At 50.6% G+C, this 19,645-nt stretch overlaps 1 protein-coding gene across 1 annotated transcript; it reads right to left on the bottom strand.

Annotated features, from left to right (window-relative positions):
• Positions 1 to 598: 598 nt before the first annotated feature.
• Sdc4 (syndecan 4) lies at positions 599 to 18,344 on the bottom strand. Its single transcript, XM_036185533.1, has 5 exons — positions 18,259 to 18,344; positions 6,096 to 6,216; positions 4,787 to 4,833; positions 3,719 to 3,917; positions 599 to 999 (listed from the first exon to the last, which is right to left on the bottom strand). The coding sequence occupies exons 1-5, from the start codon at positions 18,328 to 18,330 to the stop codon at positions 848 to 850; spliced, it is 591 nt and encodes a 196-aa protein (XP_036041426.1). The 5' UTR covers positions 18,331 to 18,344; the 3' UTR covers positions 599 to 847.
• Between the last annotated feature and the right edge of the window lie 1,301 nt (positions 18,345 to 19,645).

The raw sequence follows: 19,645 nt of genomic DNA, 5'->3' as shown, positions 1-19,645 counted from the left end.
AGAGGGCCAAGGTCATAAACAAGGAGGCAGAGCATTTTTTAAAAATGATGGGGGACGGTAAAGACAGAAAGGAAGATGAAGAAGCAGCCCTGTCTGAAGCTATAAATAGTAACAAAAAATTAATAAAAATCATCATCTCCAACTCTTCTCTCATTTCAAAAAACAAACAGAACAACATAAAAACCGTGACACACAAACTCAGCTGGGACGTTGGAAATGTTCCACATAGAACACTTGCACACCCACACTCTTAGCCCAGGCACAGACACTTGCATAAAGGAGTGAACCACTTTTTAAAAATTAGTTTTACCAATCTTCTACAAATGCATTTCAGCACTTCACCCCACCCTCCCCAGATTTTTAAAAAAAAAAAAGTGACTTCCGAAAATCACTGGAAAGAGCCTAGAGACTCTGTAGTGTGACCCACTCGAGGGTGGGCACATCTCAAGGTGCAGAGGATTCTAGCTTCTTGTCCTAGCTCCTGACAGAAGGACAGGGTATATAGCATGCGGAAGGCAGCCGACTCAGTTTCCAGAGTCAAGGCAGTCATAGATGAGGCACATCAGCACAGGCCCTAAACTGGTCCTAGATTCTATTCTGGAAATTTGGGGGGGGGGGTCAACTCAATCCCAGAAAAGGCTATTTTAACTCCTTTTTTCTGCCAGGGCAACCAAGACACACACCCCCACCCCCAAATCCAAGTGAGGCAGCAGAGCAGAAGAGGGAGGGTCTCTCTTCTGACACTGACAAGTCAGTACTAAGGTGCCCTCCCTCTCTATAATGCCCACCATCCAATCCTTTGACGCCCCTCCTCCCCATTAAGTCCAAGCAGCACTCGTGGGAAGTCTCATGCGTAGAACTCGTTGGTGGGGGCTTTTTTGTAGATGGGTTTCTTGCCCAGGTCATAACTGCCCTCATCCTTCTTCTTCATGCGGTACACCAGCAGCAGGATCAGGAAAATGGCGAAGAGGATGCCCACCACGCCGCCCACAATCAGAGCTGGAGGAAGAGAGTAAGAGGTGAGGGTGAGGTGGTCCTTGGGACCTCAGGGTCCATGTGCTCTCCTACCCCATCACCAAGGCCACCCCACCATACCAAGGGAGATGATATTGTATTGGCTTTGACCTTCATGACTTCCATGACAGGATGACTAAGTGGATAAGACCACAGCTAAAACAGACCACAAAGCAAGACCACTATTTCATCCCACAACTGGCCTAGTCCAAAGCTCAGGCTCTTTCGAAATATCACACACTCTCTCCAGCAACAAGGGCTTAGCATTAGGCCAGGAACAAGGGGAATGGAGGCTGCAAGCAACTCACAGACATATTTCCATCCTTACCACAGGGTCATCTATCTTTCTGTGTGCACAGGTCCAACCTAGACCCATACATCCCCAGACAGGCATCATCGTCTACAAACATGCAGAACACACTAATAGCCACACTGTTACATCACAAATAATTACTTATTATCATAGTTTGTGTTCCCATGTCTTCCGGTGATTTCCACTGGTTTCTCCTTGAACTTCAAACCTTCCCACCTACTACTGTACCTGCTGAGGCAAGCTTCTTCCTCTCCACCCCCTGTCTGTCTGTCTATCTGTCTTTCTATCTCTCTCTTTCTCTGTCTCCCTCTCTCTCACTCTCATTTCAATATGGAAAAAGAACCTATCTCATATTTTTCCCTACAGACTAAATTACAGTAGTGCTTAATGTGATGTGTGTGCTCAAACTTCCTGAGCTGTAAACCCCTGGTTTTCTTGTGTTCTCCATCACACTGAACTAGGCCTGCACAACAGCAAGTCCAGCTCACTGAAGAACACCTAGCTGGGGGCAGGCAGAGGTAGACTTCTCTCTCCACTTGGGTAAGCATCTGTCCATCCACCATGCCAGGTGGCCTGAAGGACTCATTTCTGTTTGTCAAGAGCAGGAGTGGCTGACAGAATCCTTCCTGTGGCAGACTGAATCCCCTAATTCGGTTTTACCCAGGCTAAGAAGATTAACACACACACACACACACACACACACACACAATTACAAATCTACACAAAGAATGGAGCAGAGCAGCCAGAAGAACCGAGAATTTTTTCTAAAAGAGAGAACAAGAGCACAAGAGCGCATGTGCTGGCTGCCGGGGCACCAGACAGCACAGGCACTATCAGGCCTCCTGCCTGACTCCAGCTGCTCCTTCTTCGGGTGCTTGGTCTGTGCTGGGAAACCCCGCAGGAGCAAGGCCCAGCCACAGGTTCAGAAGCCAACTGTGCCCCAGGTCCAAACATCAGGCCCACCAGGAGTCCCTGACTCTGTGACCTGGACAAGTTATTCAGGTCTCCACTCCAGGTTGCTGGAGGGGCTCATGGGGTGCACGGGAACCATGTGACAGACACATTTAACAGAACTCCTGGGTGTGAACAAGGCACTGAGCCTCTGCTGCCCTTCAGTGGCGAGGCCACAGCAGCTAGAGAAATGGATCTTTTCTAGGAAAGATCTTACACTGGTGTGAACCTGATGTGGAAGAGTAAAGGGATGGCCTGGCATTAGTTCTCTGTGAACCAGAGCGGGACCTAAGTCTCCTCACAAATAAGAAACCACAGCTTAAGCATCAGTGGTTTCGAAGTTTTCTTGAGGAAAGACTCTACTGAACTGATCTAAACTCCGAAGGTGTAAATAAAACCTGCAGCCAGCATGTCTAAAATATGCTAAGAGCGAAACTCTGTAGTTGCGGGGAGAGAGGGCAGTTCTTTCCACAGAGCTCGAAACTTCTAAGGCCTAACAGTTTCTGACAGACACCATCACACAGACTAGTGAAGAAAAAGCAGACTGTTGACAGGAGACCAGAGGGAGGGCTGTGGTGTGACCCACGTCACCCGGGCCTTCAAGACAAGGCCAGTAAGAGCCTGAGCAGGTGAAGGAAGAGAAGACAATGACATGTGGGCACACCGCTCAGCTGGTTCCCAGGAAACAAGAATTACCTACCATGGGCCAGCTGCATCAACACCTCCTCACTAGCCAGTCTACCCAGACTGCCTGCTCTCTGCAAAGTTTGCTCCTTCTTGACAACCTGGTATGGAGATGCCCCACCCCCCATCTAGAGCTGCCAGAACCAGAGTGGCACGACCCCCAACTGACCCCCAACTGACGTGCCCCAGTCAAGCTTGACACAGCCCCACCTAAAGCCTCACGCTGGGCTGCACACTCCCTGTCAAGGGTCTCTCCAGCCAAAATGTCATGACTCTGTAACATAAAAATATCTCATGTCCTAACTACTAAGGAACAGCGAGAACAGCCTTCTACAATTTGCAAAGCAATTCTGTGTTTGTCTTTCACGAACCAACTAAAGGAGGCGTCATCATTCCCGTTTGACCGAGGGGTAAACGGAGGTAGACCCTACTCCATTCAAAAGCATCCGGGCCAAGGTCAAGAGATAGGAAAATGAAAGGGGAGCCGATCTAATTCCCCAGGGCCCCCAGGCTTTCAAGGGAAATTAACCCTTAAATAATTAACTCAGGATGCCTGTCCGGAGAAAGGCTCTGAAAAATACCTGAGGGCTTAAAGAAACAATTCCTCTTCTATTCTTTAGAAGCCTTTGATATGTATCGATTCTCCCTCCCATCCTCCCCTGAAGGGAGATAAAGCCCTCAAATGCCCCAAGGTGAACTAAAGGGCTAAAGGGACTTCTCTGTTCACCCTGGAGAAGGAATAGGAAAGAGCCTTACCTGCCAGGACCTCAGTTCTCTCAAAAATGTTGCTGTCCTGAGCGGTGCTGGACATGGACACTTTGTTGGATATATCACTATCCACTTCGGAGGGTGAAACCCTTTTGGGAATGACTTCATTCTCCTCCAGTTTCTTGGGTTCTGAGGGGACACGGATCCCAGGCTGTGCCCTCTCAGGGATGTGGTTACTTAGAGTCACCTGAAAGGGAAGAAACACTGAGCACATCTGAAGAGAAAGTAGGAAGGGGACCCAAGAGCAGGACAGGTGGAGGATGACATCCACCCCAAATGGGAAATGAACGTAAGCGGGGGAAGAGGGGTGACACACTGACACAGGTCAGCAGGCATGTGCTATAGTAACCACTACAAGTGATATGCCCACTCGCCTTTCAGGAAGGCAATTTTTGCACCTGGACGCTCTCCTAAGGCAAAGGGTGTGTGTCAAGCACACTCAATGCTTGGAGCAGTTAACTTTTAGGATACCAAAATTTATTGACAACTATTTCATCAATAAGAGGAACAGGAACCCGGCGGTGGTTGTGGCGGTGGTGGCGCACGCCTTTAGTCCCAGCACTCAGGAGGCAGAGGCAGGCGGATCTCTGTGAGTTTGAGGCCAGCCTGGTCTACAGAGTTCCAAGAAAAGCACAAAGCTACACAGAGAAACCCTGTCTCGGAAAACAAAACAAAACAAAACAAAAAAAAAGAGGAATAGAATGCAGCCTGTAAAAATAGCCAGCACCCATGTTAAATGATGCAGGAAAACAGGTCCTGAGTTTTTGTTTTCTGTACCCTAGGGACGTCACAGCATCCAGAAATGCACGTGTAGTCTGCCGACTGTGCTGGCAGACAGCTGCAAAGACAAAAGGAGGAGGCTGGGGTGGACACTGATCATTTTCTCCAAGGAGGACGGCCTGCTCATGCCTGCCCCAAATGAGCCCAGCGCCACAGTAAAAAGCCTTCTTACAGAATGGAGTCGGCCGCTGTTATTGTTCCCAGGGCTGTGTGTTCTGCCCCTCTCAGTGTGTTGTGGAGGAGCAAAGGGGGAGAAACTAAGGGTGCAGCACTTACCAAGGGCTGAATCACTTCAGGGAAGGTCCTGGTCTCCTCCGTGCCATCTGCAAAGATAGAGGAACGGATGTATGAACATGAGGTCCATCGTGTCCAGGGAACTGACTCATTCAGCTAGTAGAGTCCTGCCTCCCAAGTCAACTGCAGTCACCTCTTCTGAAACATGCGACTCCTGGGACACCTGGCTCTTTCTCAGCAGTATGTATGCTGGTAGTACACAAAGCTTTCTGTGAGCTTCAAACCCTTCCTATGTAACGTATGGATCCAGAGACAACAGAAGTATCTGGGAACTGGTTAGAAATTCAGAATGTCCCTGGATAAGTGGTGCATATCTGAAATCCCAGAACACCATACACTGGGATTACAGGATTGGGAGTCCAAAACTATCCCGGGTCACACTGTAAGAGGAAACTCAAAGGTAGAGGAGCACTTGGTGCAAGGCCCTAGGCTCAATCTCTATCTGGGAGGACCGACCAGCCCAAGGCCAAATTAACTAGAATTTACATTTGAACACACTCCCCGGGGAAATTAACCTTTGGGAAGGAAGCGGTTCATTTTAATACTAAATACTACACATTGCAACATAAAATTAACTACGGAGGCAAAGAGATAGCTTCTTTGCTGCAACCCTTTGTGAGCAGTCCTAGAACATAAATGGATTTCACAGTATACTCGGCAAAATTTACTTCTGAAAATATTGAGTTACCCAGTGCTTGGTAAATTCAGTCCGCAACACTCATTCACAATCCTTCCAACACTTGTTTTACATAGTAAGAAACTAAGGTTCTGGAGGAAGGCAATGCTGGAATAACACATCCCTGAACTGCTGTCTGACACAGAGGCCAAAAAGCGCAGGAAAGCCCTGGCACCTGGTCACATCCCCAGGAAACCTCCGTGCCTCCATCTTATCTGAAGCGGAGTCTCTGGCTCCCCTCTGCATCTCAGCCCACACTGGCACCTCCTCCTATTCCACCAACTTGTGAGCCAGTACTTTTCCTTTCCAAAGGAAGAAAAACACTCCGGGTCTTTCCCCACGCTCCCTCTATCCTCCACCAGAGAAAGGAGCCTATTGGACAGGTTCAGGCTCGTGCCTGCAAACTCTAGAGGGACGAATTCTAAGTTGTTTACAACTTACCCGGGAGACCCCGGGGGTGGGGGGTGGGGGTGGGAAAATGTTACTTTTGTTTCCCTTTTTGAAGTAGAAAAGGAGCACTGTAGGAAAGTCTCCACTTAAATACACGCATCTCACAGTTGGGGCCACAATTCCCTGAAGCCTAGGTCCCCAGCCTGCCCAAGCACACTCCCATACCCTGATCTCCAGAGCCAGACTCAAACTCGAGGCCCCCAGCATCTTCATCATCAGGGAGGGCTCCAGAGAAGTATCTGCTTTCCAAGAGGTCCTGGGTGTTTCTGACCTCAGTCTCTCGAATCTAGGAAGAAAGGTGAAATATTATCCCAAAGCTCCATCTCCTCCCTCTGGACGCTGGGTGTGCCGCCCCCCTCAGCAAAGTGAACATTCAGGTACTAGCCGGGTTACAGGGCTACATCAGAAGCCTTAGGCCCTGTTCCCCATTTGCTGTGTAAACTTACCAAGTCTCTGCACCATTCTGGGTTAATAAAAATAATTTAAGTAGTAACAAATAAGTTATTACTATTTCTAGGCATCATTTACTGAGTCACCTGCAATATCTCAGCTGTTTAAAATAACTGTTAACTGGTTTTATAACTAAAGACACTGGGCACTAAAGGCTTTGAACCATTCTCTCTTGGTGGCACCAGTGACAGGGAGGAGGCATGCAGGGCCACCTGACTTCAGGGCCAGAGGTTCCCACGCACACAGGCAGGCCCAGGCTACTACAGGCTAGTGTCCCATGACCGAAGCTGATTTCCACACAGAAGGGAGTAGGCTACTGGCTCCACGTTCCCCAACTGAGTCACACTGGGCTGAGACACAGGGCAGGCTCACTCACACCCCAAGACAGCCACAGAGCACATCTCAGACCTGGTGACTCAAAGGCACACACTCTTGAATCTGTCTCTTGTGCCAGCGCTGAGCAGGGCACAAAGACACAGATCCTTGCTCCCCCAGACCATGTCACCCATCCTACAGAGACCCAGCTGGCCAGAGGTCCCACCAAACACCCCCCCCCCCCCCCCCCCCGGAGCTGAGGAGTGAACCCAAGGCCTTCAGCATGCTAGGCAAGCGCTCTACCACTGAGCTAAATCCCCAGCCCCACCAAACAACTTTTGAAAGGGCAAACATTTAAGAAGTCCCCCTTAGCCGGGCGGTGGTGGCACACGCCTTGAATCCCAGCACTAAGGAGTCAGAGCCAGGCGGCTCTCTGTGAGTTCGAGGCCAGCCTGGTCTACAGAATGAGTTCCAGGAAAGGCGCAAAGCTACACAGAGAAACCCTGTCTTGAAAAAGAAAACAAACAAAAAAAGAAGTCCCCCTTAAACACACTTTTACTGGCCCCTCCCCCACCAGTCTCCTAGTACAGCTGGGTATTAAACAAAGCTTCTTCAGGGGCATAGGGTACACTGAGGTGTCCACTGCCCTTCCACTAGCCTCTGGACTCAGGCTACTGCTCTTGTAAACAGCAACCAGGTACAAGGGTCACTGCTCTACTCCTACGGAGCATTCTTTCCGCCAGTGGGCAGGACCACAGGGATGAGGCTCTCTCTACTTAGAAGTTCAGAATGAAAAACTAGACTTTCAGGCTGGGGGAGGCTCTTTTCCCTTTTACAGAATTCAAACCAGAAACAAGGTTGTGATAACCCTAAGGTCACACACAGAATTAGTCACACAAAGCTTAAGGGTAGAAAGTGGCCAGGTCTGTTTCTGACAGCTCCAGGCTGTCCTTCACCCAACCAAGGCCACAGTGACACACAGCCAGGATAGTGAGAAGGAATGCTGGTCTATCCCTAACACTGAGACTGAGTGGCAGGAGAGGTCAGGAGAGCAGCTTGGAGAACAGGCTCCTCCTCCTCCTCCTCCCCCTCCTCCTCCTCCTCCTCCTCCTCCTCCTCCTCCTCCTCCTCCTCCTCCTTCTTCTCTCTCTCTCTCTCTCTCTCTCTCTCTCTCTCTCTCTCTCTCTCTCACTGGGAGAAGTGGCAGGAGCTGACTGTGCCCTCTATCCACCCCCGTGGTCAGGAAACTAGATTCTGGGAAGGGAGCTGAGAGGAAGTTGGGGAGGCATCGCTTTCTCCCCAGGGTGGGGAAATCAATGCAGTGCTTGGTAGCGTGGGAGTGGGGAGCCAGCAGGGGTTAAGGCCTGCTTAGGAATGACTTCATGACTCTGGAATCAGGAGCTGTGGGGCTGCTGGTACTGGAATTCCAGCCCCCGCACAGGACCCGTGCCTGTGGCTTTGGTTTGGCAGCGCAAGAGGGTTTTCTCCATGGTTGTACAAGTGCCCTAGATGTCAGGCAGGCAAGGTCCCAGCCTCCCACACCCTCCGCTACAAATTCCCCAGGGCTCAAAATCTGAAACGGCAAGACCTCCATTGCTTACAGTGTGCCAGGCCTTAACACGCACACAGCTGGGATGACATAGACGCTTTTGGCAGGAGTGGAAACCAAGGCTTGGAAAGGCAAATTATTTCTCTAACGTCGCACGAGCAGAAAGTGACCAACGAGACCAGCAGTCAAGCATGGGATCACCTGGGCTTTTAGCCACAGACGCAGAGACACATTTGTACTTAGGGCTACTAGCCTGCCCTAGGCTAGACAGGAACACCAAGTGGGCGTTATCTAATCCAGCTAGGGGTGGGGGCAAGAGAAGATGGGGGAAAAGGCAGGACACAGAAGCAGGGAGGCTGATAGTGACACTTTGACCACCAAGGCCTGAAAGACTGGTCATGGGATGTTAAAGTTCAAACATCCTCAGGACAAACGCTGAGGTTCTCAGCCTGGGGCTTAGATTCCAGCACAGACAGGTCTCAGGCCTGGAGACCTTCCCTATCCCACCTCACCCCTAGGAAGGCGCCTTGGAATGTTAACTCATACACCGAAATATGTGAAAGTGTTCCGGGGTTTTTCAAAACAACCCAGCAGATTGGAGATTCACACATTCACTGGCTTTTATAGTAATTACTTTAATCTTCCATTAGAAAAATGAAGACCAAGAAAGAAGGCTGTAAAGATCTGACATTGGTAAAACTGAGGCTGAAACCAAGATTTATTTCTCCTTCAGCCAGCCCCCCTTTGGAACACCTGGTATCCCCAAACCCTTACCGATTCATTTTGAGACTTACTAGACAGATAGCCTTGGCTGATCTGACATTCATTATGGAGACCATGGCGGCCTCTGCCTTTCCAGTGCTGGGATTAAAGGAGTGTGCCACCATGCCCAACACCCTACCCCTTCACCTTTATGTTAAATTCTAGAGGAAAGAAACCATTAGTCTGAGATCACACAGGGGCCCATGACCCAGCCAGGATCAGCCCCTTTGCCCCAGATATTGGGAAGCTCTTCAGAGGCAGTCTTAAAGACAGGAGAGCTAACCTCTTCCAACACTTCTGAGGCTTTGGGGACAGGTAAAGGGACATGAGAAATTCATCCTCCTGGAACTCGGAAGACATCCTCTCTTGGCCCCTTTCTAGATCTTCCTCTGCTCACAATCTCTAACAAGAGGAAAAACTCTCAAGTGGATAGCAGCCCTTAAGGCCTAGATGTCAAGACAGAACCAACCCCAACAGGATTGCAAGCAATGATTTGTTTGTTTGTTTGTAATGCTGGGAAGGTACCAGGAGTCTTTCCTTCCCCGACTCTCTTTTCAAACAAAGTCCATTCAGTAGTCTGCGGTGGCTTCGAAAGGCCAGGCCACCCATCAGGCAGACCCAGTCCTGACCAGAGAGGGACCCAGCCCTACTCCTGACTACAGCTATAGTCTGTTGACCTCAGTTCACCCCAACCCTGCCCAGGAACATGCATTCACGTATATATGCCCACATGTGCACCCCTATGGGTCATCAGGGCTCATCTTTGCCCCTTTCACAAACATACAGCAGGAGACAGACTTTAAATAAGGCTGTGGTTCTGAATGCAAAGGTTCTTGTTGGCCCTGTAGCTGGCAGAGATCTGGATTCTTCCCCAAGGCTTCCAGGTCAAATAGAGGTAGTTACACTTGCATTTTATAGGCAGTAACACCTGCCAACGTAAGGCCACTGAGCCCAACCGCCTCGCTTTATAACCTGAGACAGATTACTGTGCCAAGGTCACCCAAGCAGCTAGCAGCAGAGCTGGGCTTACAGCTTAGGTCTCTCAGCTCCCAGGTTGAGGTGGCCTCCCACCCTTTTCCAGAGCCTTGGCTGTCCCCAGATACACAGACAGTTGCATTTAGTGAGGATTTAAAAATACAAAAAAACACTGATTATATCCCAAAGCCTTACAATGCCCGTCACCCTGGGAAAAGCACAGAGACTGGGGTGAGTACAGAAGCATTCACTATGTATCAGGCACCCGCTCTACACAGGCTCACTGAATCTACTCAACAGCATCACAAGGTGGTCTACCTGGTTTGCAGGGGAGAAAACAGGTTGACTGAGTCCAATTCATCCAATCGTCGCAGTGACAAAGGAACAACACTGGATTAAGACCCAGGGTCTTTCTCTAGACCATGCATGCCCTCACCATGGCCAGGTTTCTCCCATCACTCACGGGCTCCAGGGAGCCCCCCTTCCTGTCCCCTTGCCCAGGGATAAACTGAGGGCGAGAGTGATATTGCTTACACAAAGACACAGAAACTTGGCTGCAGCATCGGGGAGGAGTTCAGGGTCAGAGTTCGGTTAACTGAACTAATGAGAGCCTCCTACCTGCCTCCTCCCCAGGGAAGGCAGGGTCAAGGCCACACTTGATCACACGCTCAGGGAGAGACCAGAAGGGTGACTGTGAAACAAGTACATTTAGGGACACAGGAACACCCTTGGGCGCCAAGCACTGGGCTTTTCTGAGTGGTTCAGCAGCCCCACCAACCCCATTTCCTACAGTGGCAAGAGGCACGACCACTTCTGAGAGTCTAGGAGTTCATTCTGGCTTTTAAGTCTTCAGTTTCCTCTTTTGTAATCAGGGCCGGTAAGCACCTAGCAGAGTGATTAAAATCCACGGAAATGTATCCACGTGTACAAGCGACCCAGCAGGTGACCTGGTGCCTAGCAGGTACTCAATACCGGGTGATCTTTATTAAACCCCACCTGCTTTCCTTCAGGCTAGGGGAGATGAATGCTCGGCAGGCCAAAGAGGAAACTTGCAGAACAAGTGCATGGCTACGGAGGCTCTGGCCATGGGATGGGAGGGGTTCCTGCAAGCTAGAGACGGGTGTGACGCCAGGCAAAGATGCTCAACTGAAAGGTGGGTTTCTGCAGACTCGGGGATGAGTAGAAACCTGCCCAGTGTAAGCTCTGAGCACATTCTCGTAAGCAAACAGACACAGAGGAAATCTCTATTTTTCCAGGAGTAGAGGAAGGCACATCTGAAATTCTTCTTGTGACCTCAATCCTCTATTTCCTGGCTTAGCTTGTGCCTCTCCCTCACCCCCCAGCCTGCCCAAAAAAATCTAGAAGACAAAGGAAGTCACACATCAATCTTCAGTCTGGTGTCCTGGTACCTGAAAGGGTTAAGCAAAGTTGAGGGAGTGGGGGTGGATTGAGGGTTCAAATGTCGGCTCTGCCCACTTCAAGGTCAAGTTACTCTGCACACAATCACCCTGTAGAGAGCCAGGCCTGGCACGGTCAGCAGCCAGCTTTCACCAAGCCCCAGGGCAGCCCATTCCCACAAGAACTCTAGGATCATGGGGTGCCAGGCAGGGATGCAGGGGATTTGGTCAGGAGCCTCCAAACTCCTCCCAGGGACCAGTCCAGTACTCCTGTCTCTAACTACCTAGGTGGTCCTGGGTGGTGGATTCCCCTTTCTGGGCCTTGGTTTCCCCACCTGTAAGAAGTCACAAGGAGACAAGCCTCCCTCTGTCCCAAGGCCTGGTTACCAAATTGGGCATTGCTCCGATTACCAGTGAAGACAGCTGGGAGGGACTGGCTCCCTCAAGGCCTTGGAGACAGAGGTGCATTGAAGCTGGGGCTTGTAATCTAGGCAGCAGATCCAAACCCCCCCCACCCCCCATGGATCGGTGGCTGGCCAGGAGACTCAGGGTGCAAACAAGCCTCCTGTGTTCTGAGAGCAGAGTCCAGGCCTACTTTGCAGCCCTGTTGCAATGGATTAGATCGACCAGAGCCTGGTTGACTGCCCCCACCCCACCACCACCACCACGCACCTCCCCAGTGACTCCGGGGAAGCCAGCACTCCAGTCTAGGCCAGTCTGTCTCAATCATCTCCCGGCTGGGCTTCCCCAGAGGCAAGGAGTGTTGGACCTCCAAGCGCCCAGCCCAGCCATCTGCTTGCGGCCCAGAGGTTGCAGAGCTGTGGCCAGTCCCCACAGGTTGGGCCACCACAGCCTGGCTTCACCCAGTCACTGTTTCCATACACACCAGCCTCTCCCTGCCTCCCTTTCCATTACCCTGGGTGTCACCTGACCAGCAGCCTCTCCTTTGCCAGAGAAAACAGGGGCAGCCAACTCCCCATGCTAGGAGTTCAGGGGAGGAGGCAGGCAAAGGATGGGCGAGCACTCAGTAAAAGGGGGTAACTCAGGGTGAGAGTGGGAAGGAACCGGGTCCCGAGAGGAGGGTGAGAAGTAGAGAAGACAAGTGACCTCTGTAAAAGGTCAAAGGTGGGTGTGGTGGCCCACGGATGCAACACCAGTAGTCCGGGAAACAGAGGCAGGAGGAACAGGAATTCAAGGCTAACCTCAGCTCCATATGGAACTCAGAGCCAGCCTGGGCTAAATGAGACTATTTCTGGGGAAGTCAGTAATCTTTTAAGTCCTAGAGCCCTCTGAGATAAATGGTCTGAACCCCAGGAATCCTACTTAACCCATTTATATTTCCTGCACGTATACAGACACCATGTCCCAAGCCAACCTCCGGCCAAGATCACAGCCTCTGTCTACAGTCCTCGATAATAATAAATGCAACTAAACCAGCACTTTACAAGTTTGCTAAACAACGATTATGGCCCTCGAGTGACACAGGTGTTTTATAGAGGACACCAGGGCTCTCACATCAACAAAGTGACTTATTAACTCACCCGGTGCCCCTGGGTGAATGGCAAAGTTGGGGCAGACTGAAACTTTCTGGCTCTAAGATATACCCACATTTCCAGTTTCCCAGCCTCTAGCAGATACCACCAGAGAGGCCTGCAAGGGGCAGGCATGTGCCCAAGGGTCATCAACAGATTAATTACAGACCGGCTCTAGAAGTCAAGTTACTCTCTCTAGGCTGAAATGGGCCCATAATGGTCCACATACATGTTCTCCCAGTCTCTAGCACATAATACAGGGAAAACGCCTTCTCAGAAAAACACTCAACTGCCTTTCTCGTCCACCAAGCCCAGAATGCTACTTGTGGTTGCTCAGCTGCCTTAAGCCTGCCCCCCAGCACACACGCACAACAGGAGAAACTCTTAGCTTGAGCAATGTCCTGAGAGATGGGTACCCTTGTACATTCCCTGCTCCCTTTCCCCACTTCCCCCTCTTTCCCTGCAAGCTGCCTGGGACACCTGCAGATCCTGGCCGAGAGGTGGGGCTGCCAGGAACTGGTTCTTGTTTAAATATAAACCCATCTGATAACCTGCAAACAGCCCACTTCTAAGATAAACAAATATAAGATTTGGGCTCTATCAGCCCCACCCTAGGCTTGTCCCTTCCCACCTAGCAGCTGCAATTCTAGATGTGGGGGAAGGGAGAGGTCCTGGGCAAGTCAGAGAACGGTCACCGAGGAATGTCTACTCTGGTCCACTACTTGGAGCTCTGCTCAGAGTCTCATTTGCAAGCTCATCATCTTTAAGTCTCTCCATAATCTTATTTATTTACTGGTGATAGGGAACTGAACCCAGAGGTTCAACAGACCATTCATGTTTTAACCGTCCTAACAGCCTTGGAAATGACAGACTCCTAGCACAAATCAAACCTGAATGACACGAGCTTGGCTCTGTGAATTCAGACCAGTTGAAGCTTCAGTGTTGCTTAAGGGTGTGTGTGTGTGTGTGTGTGTGTGTGTGTGTGTGTGTGTGTGTGTGCGCGCGCGCTGTACCAGTGTTGTGTACCTGCTCTATACCACTGTCCAGGGTCAAAGTGCACACACAGGCACTGTGAATGTTCAAAGGTTTTAGACATGGATATTGACTCCCAAATGCCAAGATAAAAAACACAAAACCCCTCAAGCCTTCATGCCCATTCTAATATTCTCACCACAGAGCTATCCCCCTTATTAGCCAACCGACTGATAGGAAATGGGTGACTCAGGCAGGCTGTAGTAACACAGTGATTCACAGAGCCCAGGCCATCCCCTTCTTCTAGCGGTAAGCACTCATTTGGAAATCGCACCAACTCATCTAGTCCAGGAGGCTGAGAGAACAGCCAGGGGCCAATCCCTTTCAACAGCGAGCCCAGCTCCCCAGCTCCTCATTCAGGCCAGCTCAGCACTCCAAGTCCTTGGAAAAACCTCCCTGTTTCTAGGCACTGGGGATGGCAGGAGCTGAATGTCCACCCCACTTCTGTTCTGAGACAGGAACTTGTTTAGAGTCTACCAAAGAAGCCAACAGAACTCCCCTTCCCTCGCCCCACTGAGCTGTGCCGCGGAGAGACGCTCAGACAGCAATGGTCTGAACCCCTCATTTTGGAGATCGGACAATGAGCCCCAGACACAAGGTATGTTTGCTAGCAACCCAAAAGTAGGCCTCAAGGTTATCTAATGTCACCATCATCTAGAATGTTCTCTGTGGGACAAACTAACCAGACACCTAGCATTCTTGGTCAGACTTGACTCCTGATCTTGGCAAAATACTACATTCCTTTGAGCATCAGTTTTCTGTGAAAAGGGAGATAAAAATCCCTCACCTGCAGTACCAAACTGTAGTCATACTAGCAGGAGGTGACTTCGACGCACCTTTTAGAACAAAGTCCCATCCCTGAGTTTATTCATTCAGAGTTTATTTACTTATACAATCACTGCCCATAAGAAGTAGGTGTTTCACTAGAAGCAATAAAGAAGAGTTCTGGCCCCAGATGTGGATGGGTGGTGCTCTCTCTTTCCAGAATTTGGTGGTGTGTTTTCATTTCCTGGAGGGAATGCCTTAGATACCTCCCATAGCTCCTTTTCAATAGTTAGTGCTTAACTGTGAATTAAGTATTAGAGGGCTGGAGAGATGGCTCAGAGAGAGGACCAGGGTTCAATTTCCAGTACCACTTAGCAGCTCACAACTGTAGCTACAGTTTTGACACCCCTGAACTGACACCAGAGGCACCAGACCCAAATGTGCTACAGATAGACATTCAGGCAGAATGCCCATACACATAAGGCAGCAAGGCAAGAATCAAGTATAAGACTTGGAAAGGTCTTTTTAAAATTAATTAATTAATTTTATGTATGTGAGTGTTCTGTCTTCATGCACACCAGAAGAGTGAATCAGATCCCATTACAGATGGTTGTGAGCCACTATGTGGTTGCTGAGAATTGAACTCAGGTCCTCTGGAAGAGCAGCCAATGCTAATCTTAACCACTGAGCCATCTCTCCAGCCCCCTGGGAAAGTCTTCTTTGAAGCTTCCTAGCTCCATCTGATTCTGCAAAAGACCTCTAAACCCAGAGAGGTCAAAGGGAACCCTTCCTAACCCCACAAACTCTCCAGATCATGACTCGAATATTTCTCGGGTGTGTGGTAATTCTATGGGTTCCCAAGAAGTCCCAAGAGTTCTCACCAGCCACTCATAGGTCCTAGAACCCCTTCTAGCTCCCCCCACTTCCTGTTCCCTCTCATGCTATCAAGGAGAGTTGAAGTACACCTGGTGGGTGGGAGATACTTTCTCAGAACTGCCTGGGATTGGTGCCAAGTTAGTGGGCTGTGCCCCTCGGCAGCAACACCTTGCCCCACCTTCCCCCCCTCCAACCCTGTCCCAAAACAAAGCTGCTTTTAATTGGCCAAGGTGGGAGTGGCAGGAGGCAGAGCAGGGAATGCTCCCAGCTGGACAGGAAGAACAGGTTTAGGATGGTAAACCCGCCAAACAGAGGGGAGGGCAGCTGGGTGTTTAGCTTGGGCTCCCTTCCCCAAATCGGTGTTTAGACTAAAGGCAAAATTTGGAGAAAGGCCCTCATGACTGGAGGAAGACTACTTTATCAGACAGTCTTTTAGTCCTTTTAGTATGGAGTATGCTGCCTGCATACTCATACTAAAAGGTGGTATCGTTTAATCTCTCAATATACTTTAACCAGTAAAGAGAACACAATAACATAATCATCATGCGCCCCCCCCCTTTTTTTTTTGGTGAGGGCCTAAATTATCAGTTTTCAGAAAGTACCCAGTAAATCATAACAGCTGTTAGCCAAACCCTGCTCCGCAGACTTTCATCTATTTCTCCAATTCCAAGGGGAAAAGGGAGGCAGGCAGTATCATTTCTCCAATCTATGTGAGTATGATTTGGTCTGATTTTTCCGGCCACAATTTAAGGGGAATCCCTGTGCCCTAATTAGAGGTAAGATGCCCATGACATTAGCCAGGAAGGAGTGAGTGCTGAGATTCGGCTAAGAGATTGAGACAGAAGCCTCCAGAAGCAGCTGCTTAAGGCTAGCTTCTCCCCTAGCTAGATCGGGTCACCCACAGGCCTGGCATGACCTACCTCCCCCAAACCACATCCTCCTACTGATCTGGGGGGACATGGCGGTCTCCTCCTCCCCCTTAAGCACCTGCTGGCTGAGCTGAGATCGATGGCATGTGACTGGCCACGTGGTGACCTCAGCCACCTCCTAGGTCCTTTTTCCTCACACTGCCCAGCCAGCATTCCTTCAGATGCCTCCCCAAGGAAAAGACTCAACTTCACAATACCCTTTAACAGCTCATTTGGAGTTATAGCCTGTGGTATAGGCTCCAGTTTCGCCTGGCCAAACCTTTCTGCCAAGATGCCTTCGCTTTACAGGACAGTCGTGGCCCACATTCTGCTTCGTTCCACTCACTGTGCCTTGAGGCTTTCTAGCCCCAGATATCAACAGATGTTAGACCAGTCTTGAGTTATGGGGAAATGGGACCCAGAAGCAGCCACTAGAACTAGAAAATAAAAGCAGGCTTTCCAAGCCTGGATGCCTGACTTCAGTGTGACTCGGCCAGTTATTAGCTGTGTGACCTTCAGCAAATTACTTAACCTCTCCAGCCTCAGGACTAGTTTAAAAACAGTAAACAGTGAGGTTGTCTGGAATTAAACACTTATTTAGTTCCAAAGCCTTCAAAAAGCTGTTAGAAAGAAACCAGCACGCAATGGGTTCAGTATTTGACTGGAATTGTGCTGCATGTTGCCCCGGCTTTCACTCACTCCTCGCCTAGAGTCTCCTGAACAGAATCAACTGCGCCCTAAGTAAACCCAGAGAAAAGGGACTTTCAAAAGAATGAATAATAATGATTAAACTCCAGGGTCTCACTCCCATAAAACTTGGATTGAAGGTACAAAGGGCCCGAGCTCCAGCGATAAATCCCCGCTCCCAGAAACTGCCATGTCCCGCAACGTCCCGTATGTGTTTGCCTCCTAAACTCCTAACTAGGACGGAGCTGTATGTGACCCAGGGCGCTAAGGACGCTGGTAGGGACCTTTTCTCTTCCAGCTCCTTCACGTTACTCAGGTGGGTGCCTCAATTTCCCCATGCTCAGTTCAACACAAAGGCGTCTCGCAAAACAGCGTAACTCAACCTCTAGCCGGCAGCTGAGTGTTAAGTTGTCCCCTGAGTCCACTCTGGAAAGATAGGAGAGACCCAGCTTTCTAGGCAGACTAAAGCAGGAAGGGTCGCCTCTTGATCCTACTGCAGCAAACTCATTCTGCAGATGGGGCAGGTGACCACTGGAAGGAGCCAAGTGTGCCCCTTCCCAAGTCAGTGGCAAGGTTGGGACAAGGAGTAGTTTTCACCACTCCCGTAGGTGGGTGCAACAGGATCCCCGCACAGCTCTAAAGTTCTCCCACTCCCTAATGCACGCTGCCCACCTCGTCCCCGGGCCATCTCAGACTCGCGCCGCCTGCTCTGGGATCACTCAGAGAGAGCAGGGGCACCCGGCGCGCAGAGCCTGCCCCGGGATCACAGCGAAGGGGTGAGGGGATGGGAGGAGAAGAGTTGACACCAACTTAGTCACGTCTCACCCCGGAGCCCCGCGGCCAAGCGGAGGCCAGGACAGGAGCGCAGAGCGGCAATCTAAGGGCGCACGGCGCGTGGAGGAGTTCCCTCCAGCCTTCCCGCGACCCCGGAGGAAACTTTCCCCACAAAGTTTTCCCGGCTGCGGCGCCCAGATAAGGATGGGGCGGCTCGTGGTGTACCCCACTCCATCCGGGACCCGGGATCTCGGGGAACAAAGGAGGCACCGCCCCCCGCCCCCAAGATATCCCTCAAACACCTACCGACTCGGCAGGGGCGGCGGGGAAGCCTCCCAGGAGCAGCAGCAGCAGAGCGAGCAGGCAGGCAGACGCCATGGTCCCAACGGCAGACCCGGGGCGGGCGCGCAGCCCTTCTTATAGGCGGCAGCCCCGCCCCGCCCCGCCCCGCCCGCCCCGCCCCGCCCCCGGTGCCCGCCAGCACCGCCCGGAATTCCCCCGGGAAAGCTTGGGCCTGCGGGGCGCTGCGCCCGGACGAGCTGGAAACCCCGGGGGTGACCCGCCCACAGCGCGCCCTCCGACTCCGGGATGACCCCGATCTGTGGCTCCCAGAGCTGCAGCTTGCGATGGTTATAAGATCCACTGCGAAGTAGCCCCCTACCCCACCCCAGGGATCACTATCCAACCCCACTTTGTAGCTGGGGAAACTGAGTCCCAGAAATAGGAAGGACTGACTCAGGGTCTTCTGTTGATATTAGTCTTCAAACTGGTGCGGTTCCCTCTGAAGTCGGGAGATTTCCCAAGTGGGGATTGAATTCGGATTCTGGTGGATGGAAGAAAATGTTCGGGCTTTTCTGGGCCTGCTGTGCGTTAAGCAATATAATTTATGAACTGAAATGTGGATTTTGTGTCATTCTCACGTGTCACGAAATACTCTTATTCTTCCTACTCTCCCCGATTTAAAGATGGAAAACTCATCCTTAGCAGTGAGCCAAACAAAAACAGGCAGACTGATCTCTGTTTTGAGAGATTTTTCGTTATCTCTGAAAACTGGTTTGCAACGTTTCTCTTCTCAAGTAGGCTTCCACATCGGATCCAAGAATGTAGCTTCTAACTCCCTCTTTACGGGGTGCGTGGGGGTGGGGGAGAATGGTAAGAGTCTTTAGACACCAAGCTTAGCTACTGTTGGAATTAAAACTAGCGGATTGAAGACCATCCTCGCCCACGTGATAGGGAAGGCCTCTCATCCTGGCACTTGAGGCAAGAGGAGAATCTGAGTTTAAGACGTGCCAGCTACTTACGGTATGGGGGAGGAGGAGACACTCTAGAACCATCCATCAAAGTATCAATCTTTGACATACAGATAGATTGTGCTAAGGGTGTGTGTGATGTGGCTTTGGAATGAGGGCGCTTTGGCCTGTCTTGGCATATTATAAATTCACCTTCTTTCTTTTCTTTTTTCTTTTTCTGTTTGTTTGTTTTTGAGACAAGGTTTCTCTGTGTAGCCCTGGCAGGCCTGGAACTCACTATGTAGACCAAACTAGCCTCAGACTCAGAGACTGCCCCCCCACCTCCTCTCTGCTTCTGCCTCCTTAGTGCTGGGATTAAATACCTATGCTATCACCACCTGGCTGAATTAACATACTTTTTGAGGTGGAAATGACCCCTGCCTCTTCCCCTCTTTGAAATGTCT

This window comes from Onychomys torridus, chromosome 4 (assembly GCF_903995425.1).
Source record: "Onychomys torridus chromosome 4, mOncTor1.1, whole genome shotgun sequence".
Taxonomy (NCBI): domain Eukaryota; kingdom Metazoa; phylum Chordata; class Mammalia; order Rodentia; family Cricetidae; genus Onychomys; species Onychomys torridus.
Note: the sequence above shows the minus strand (reverse complement) of the source record. Positions and strands in the feature narration are given on the sequence as shown.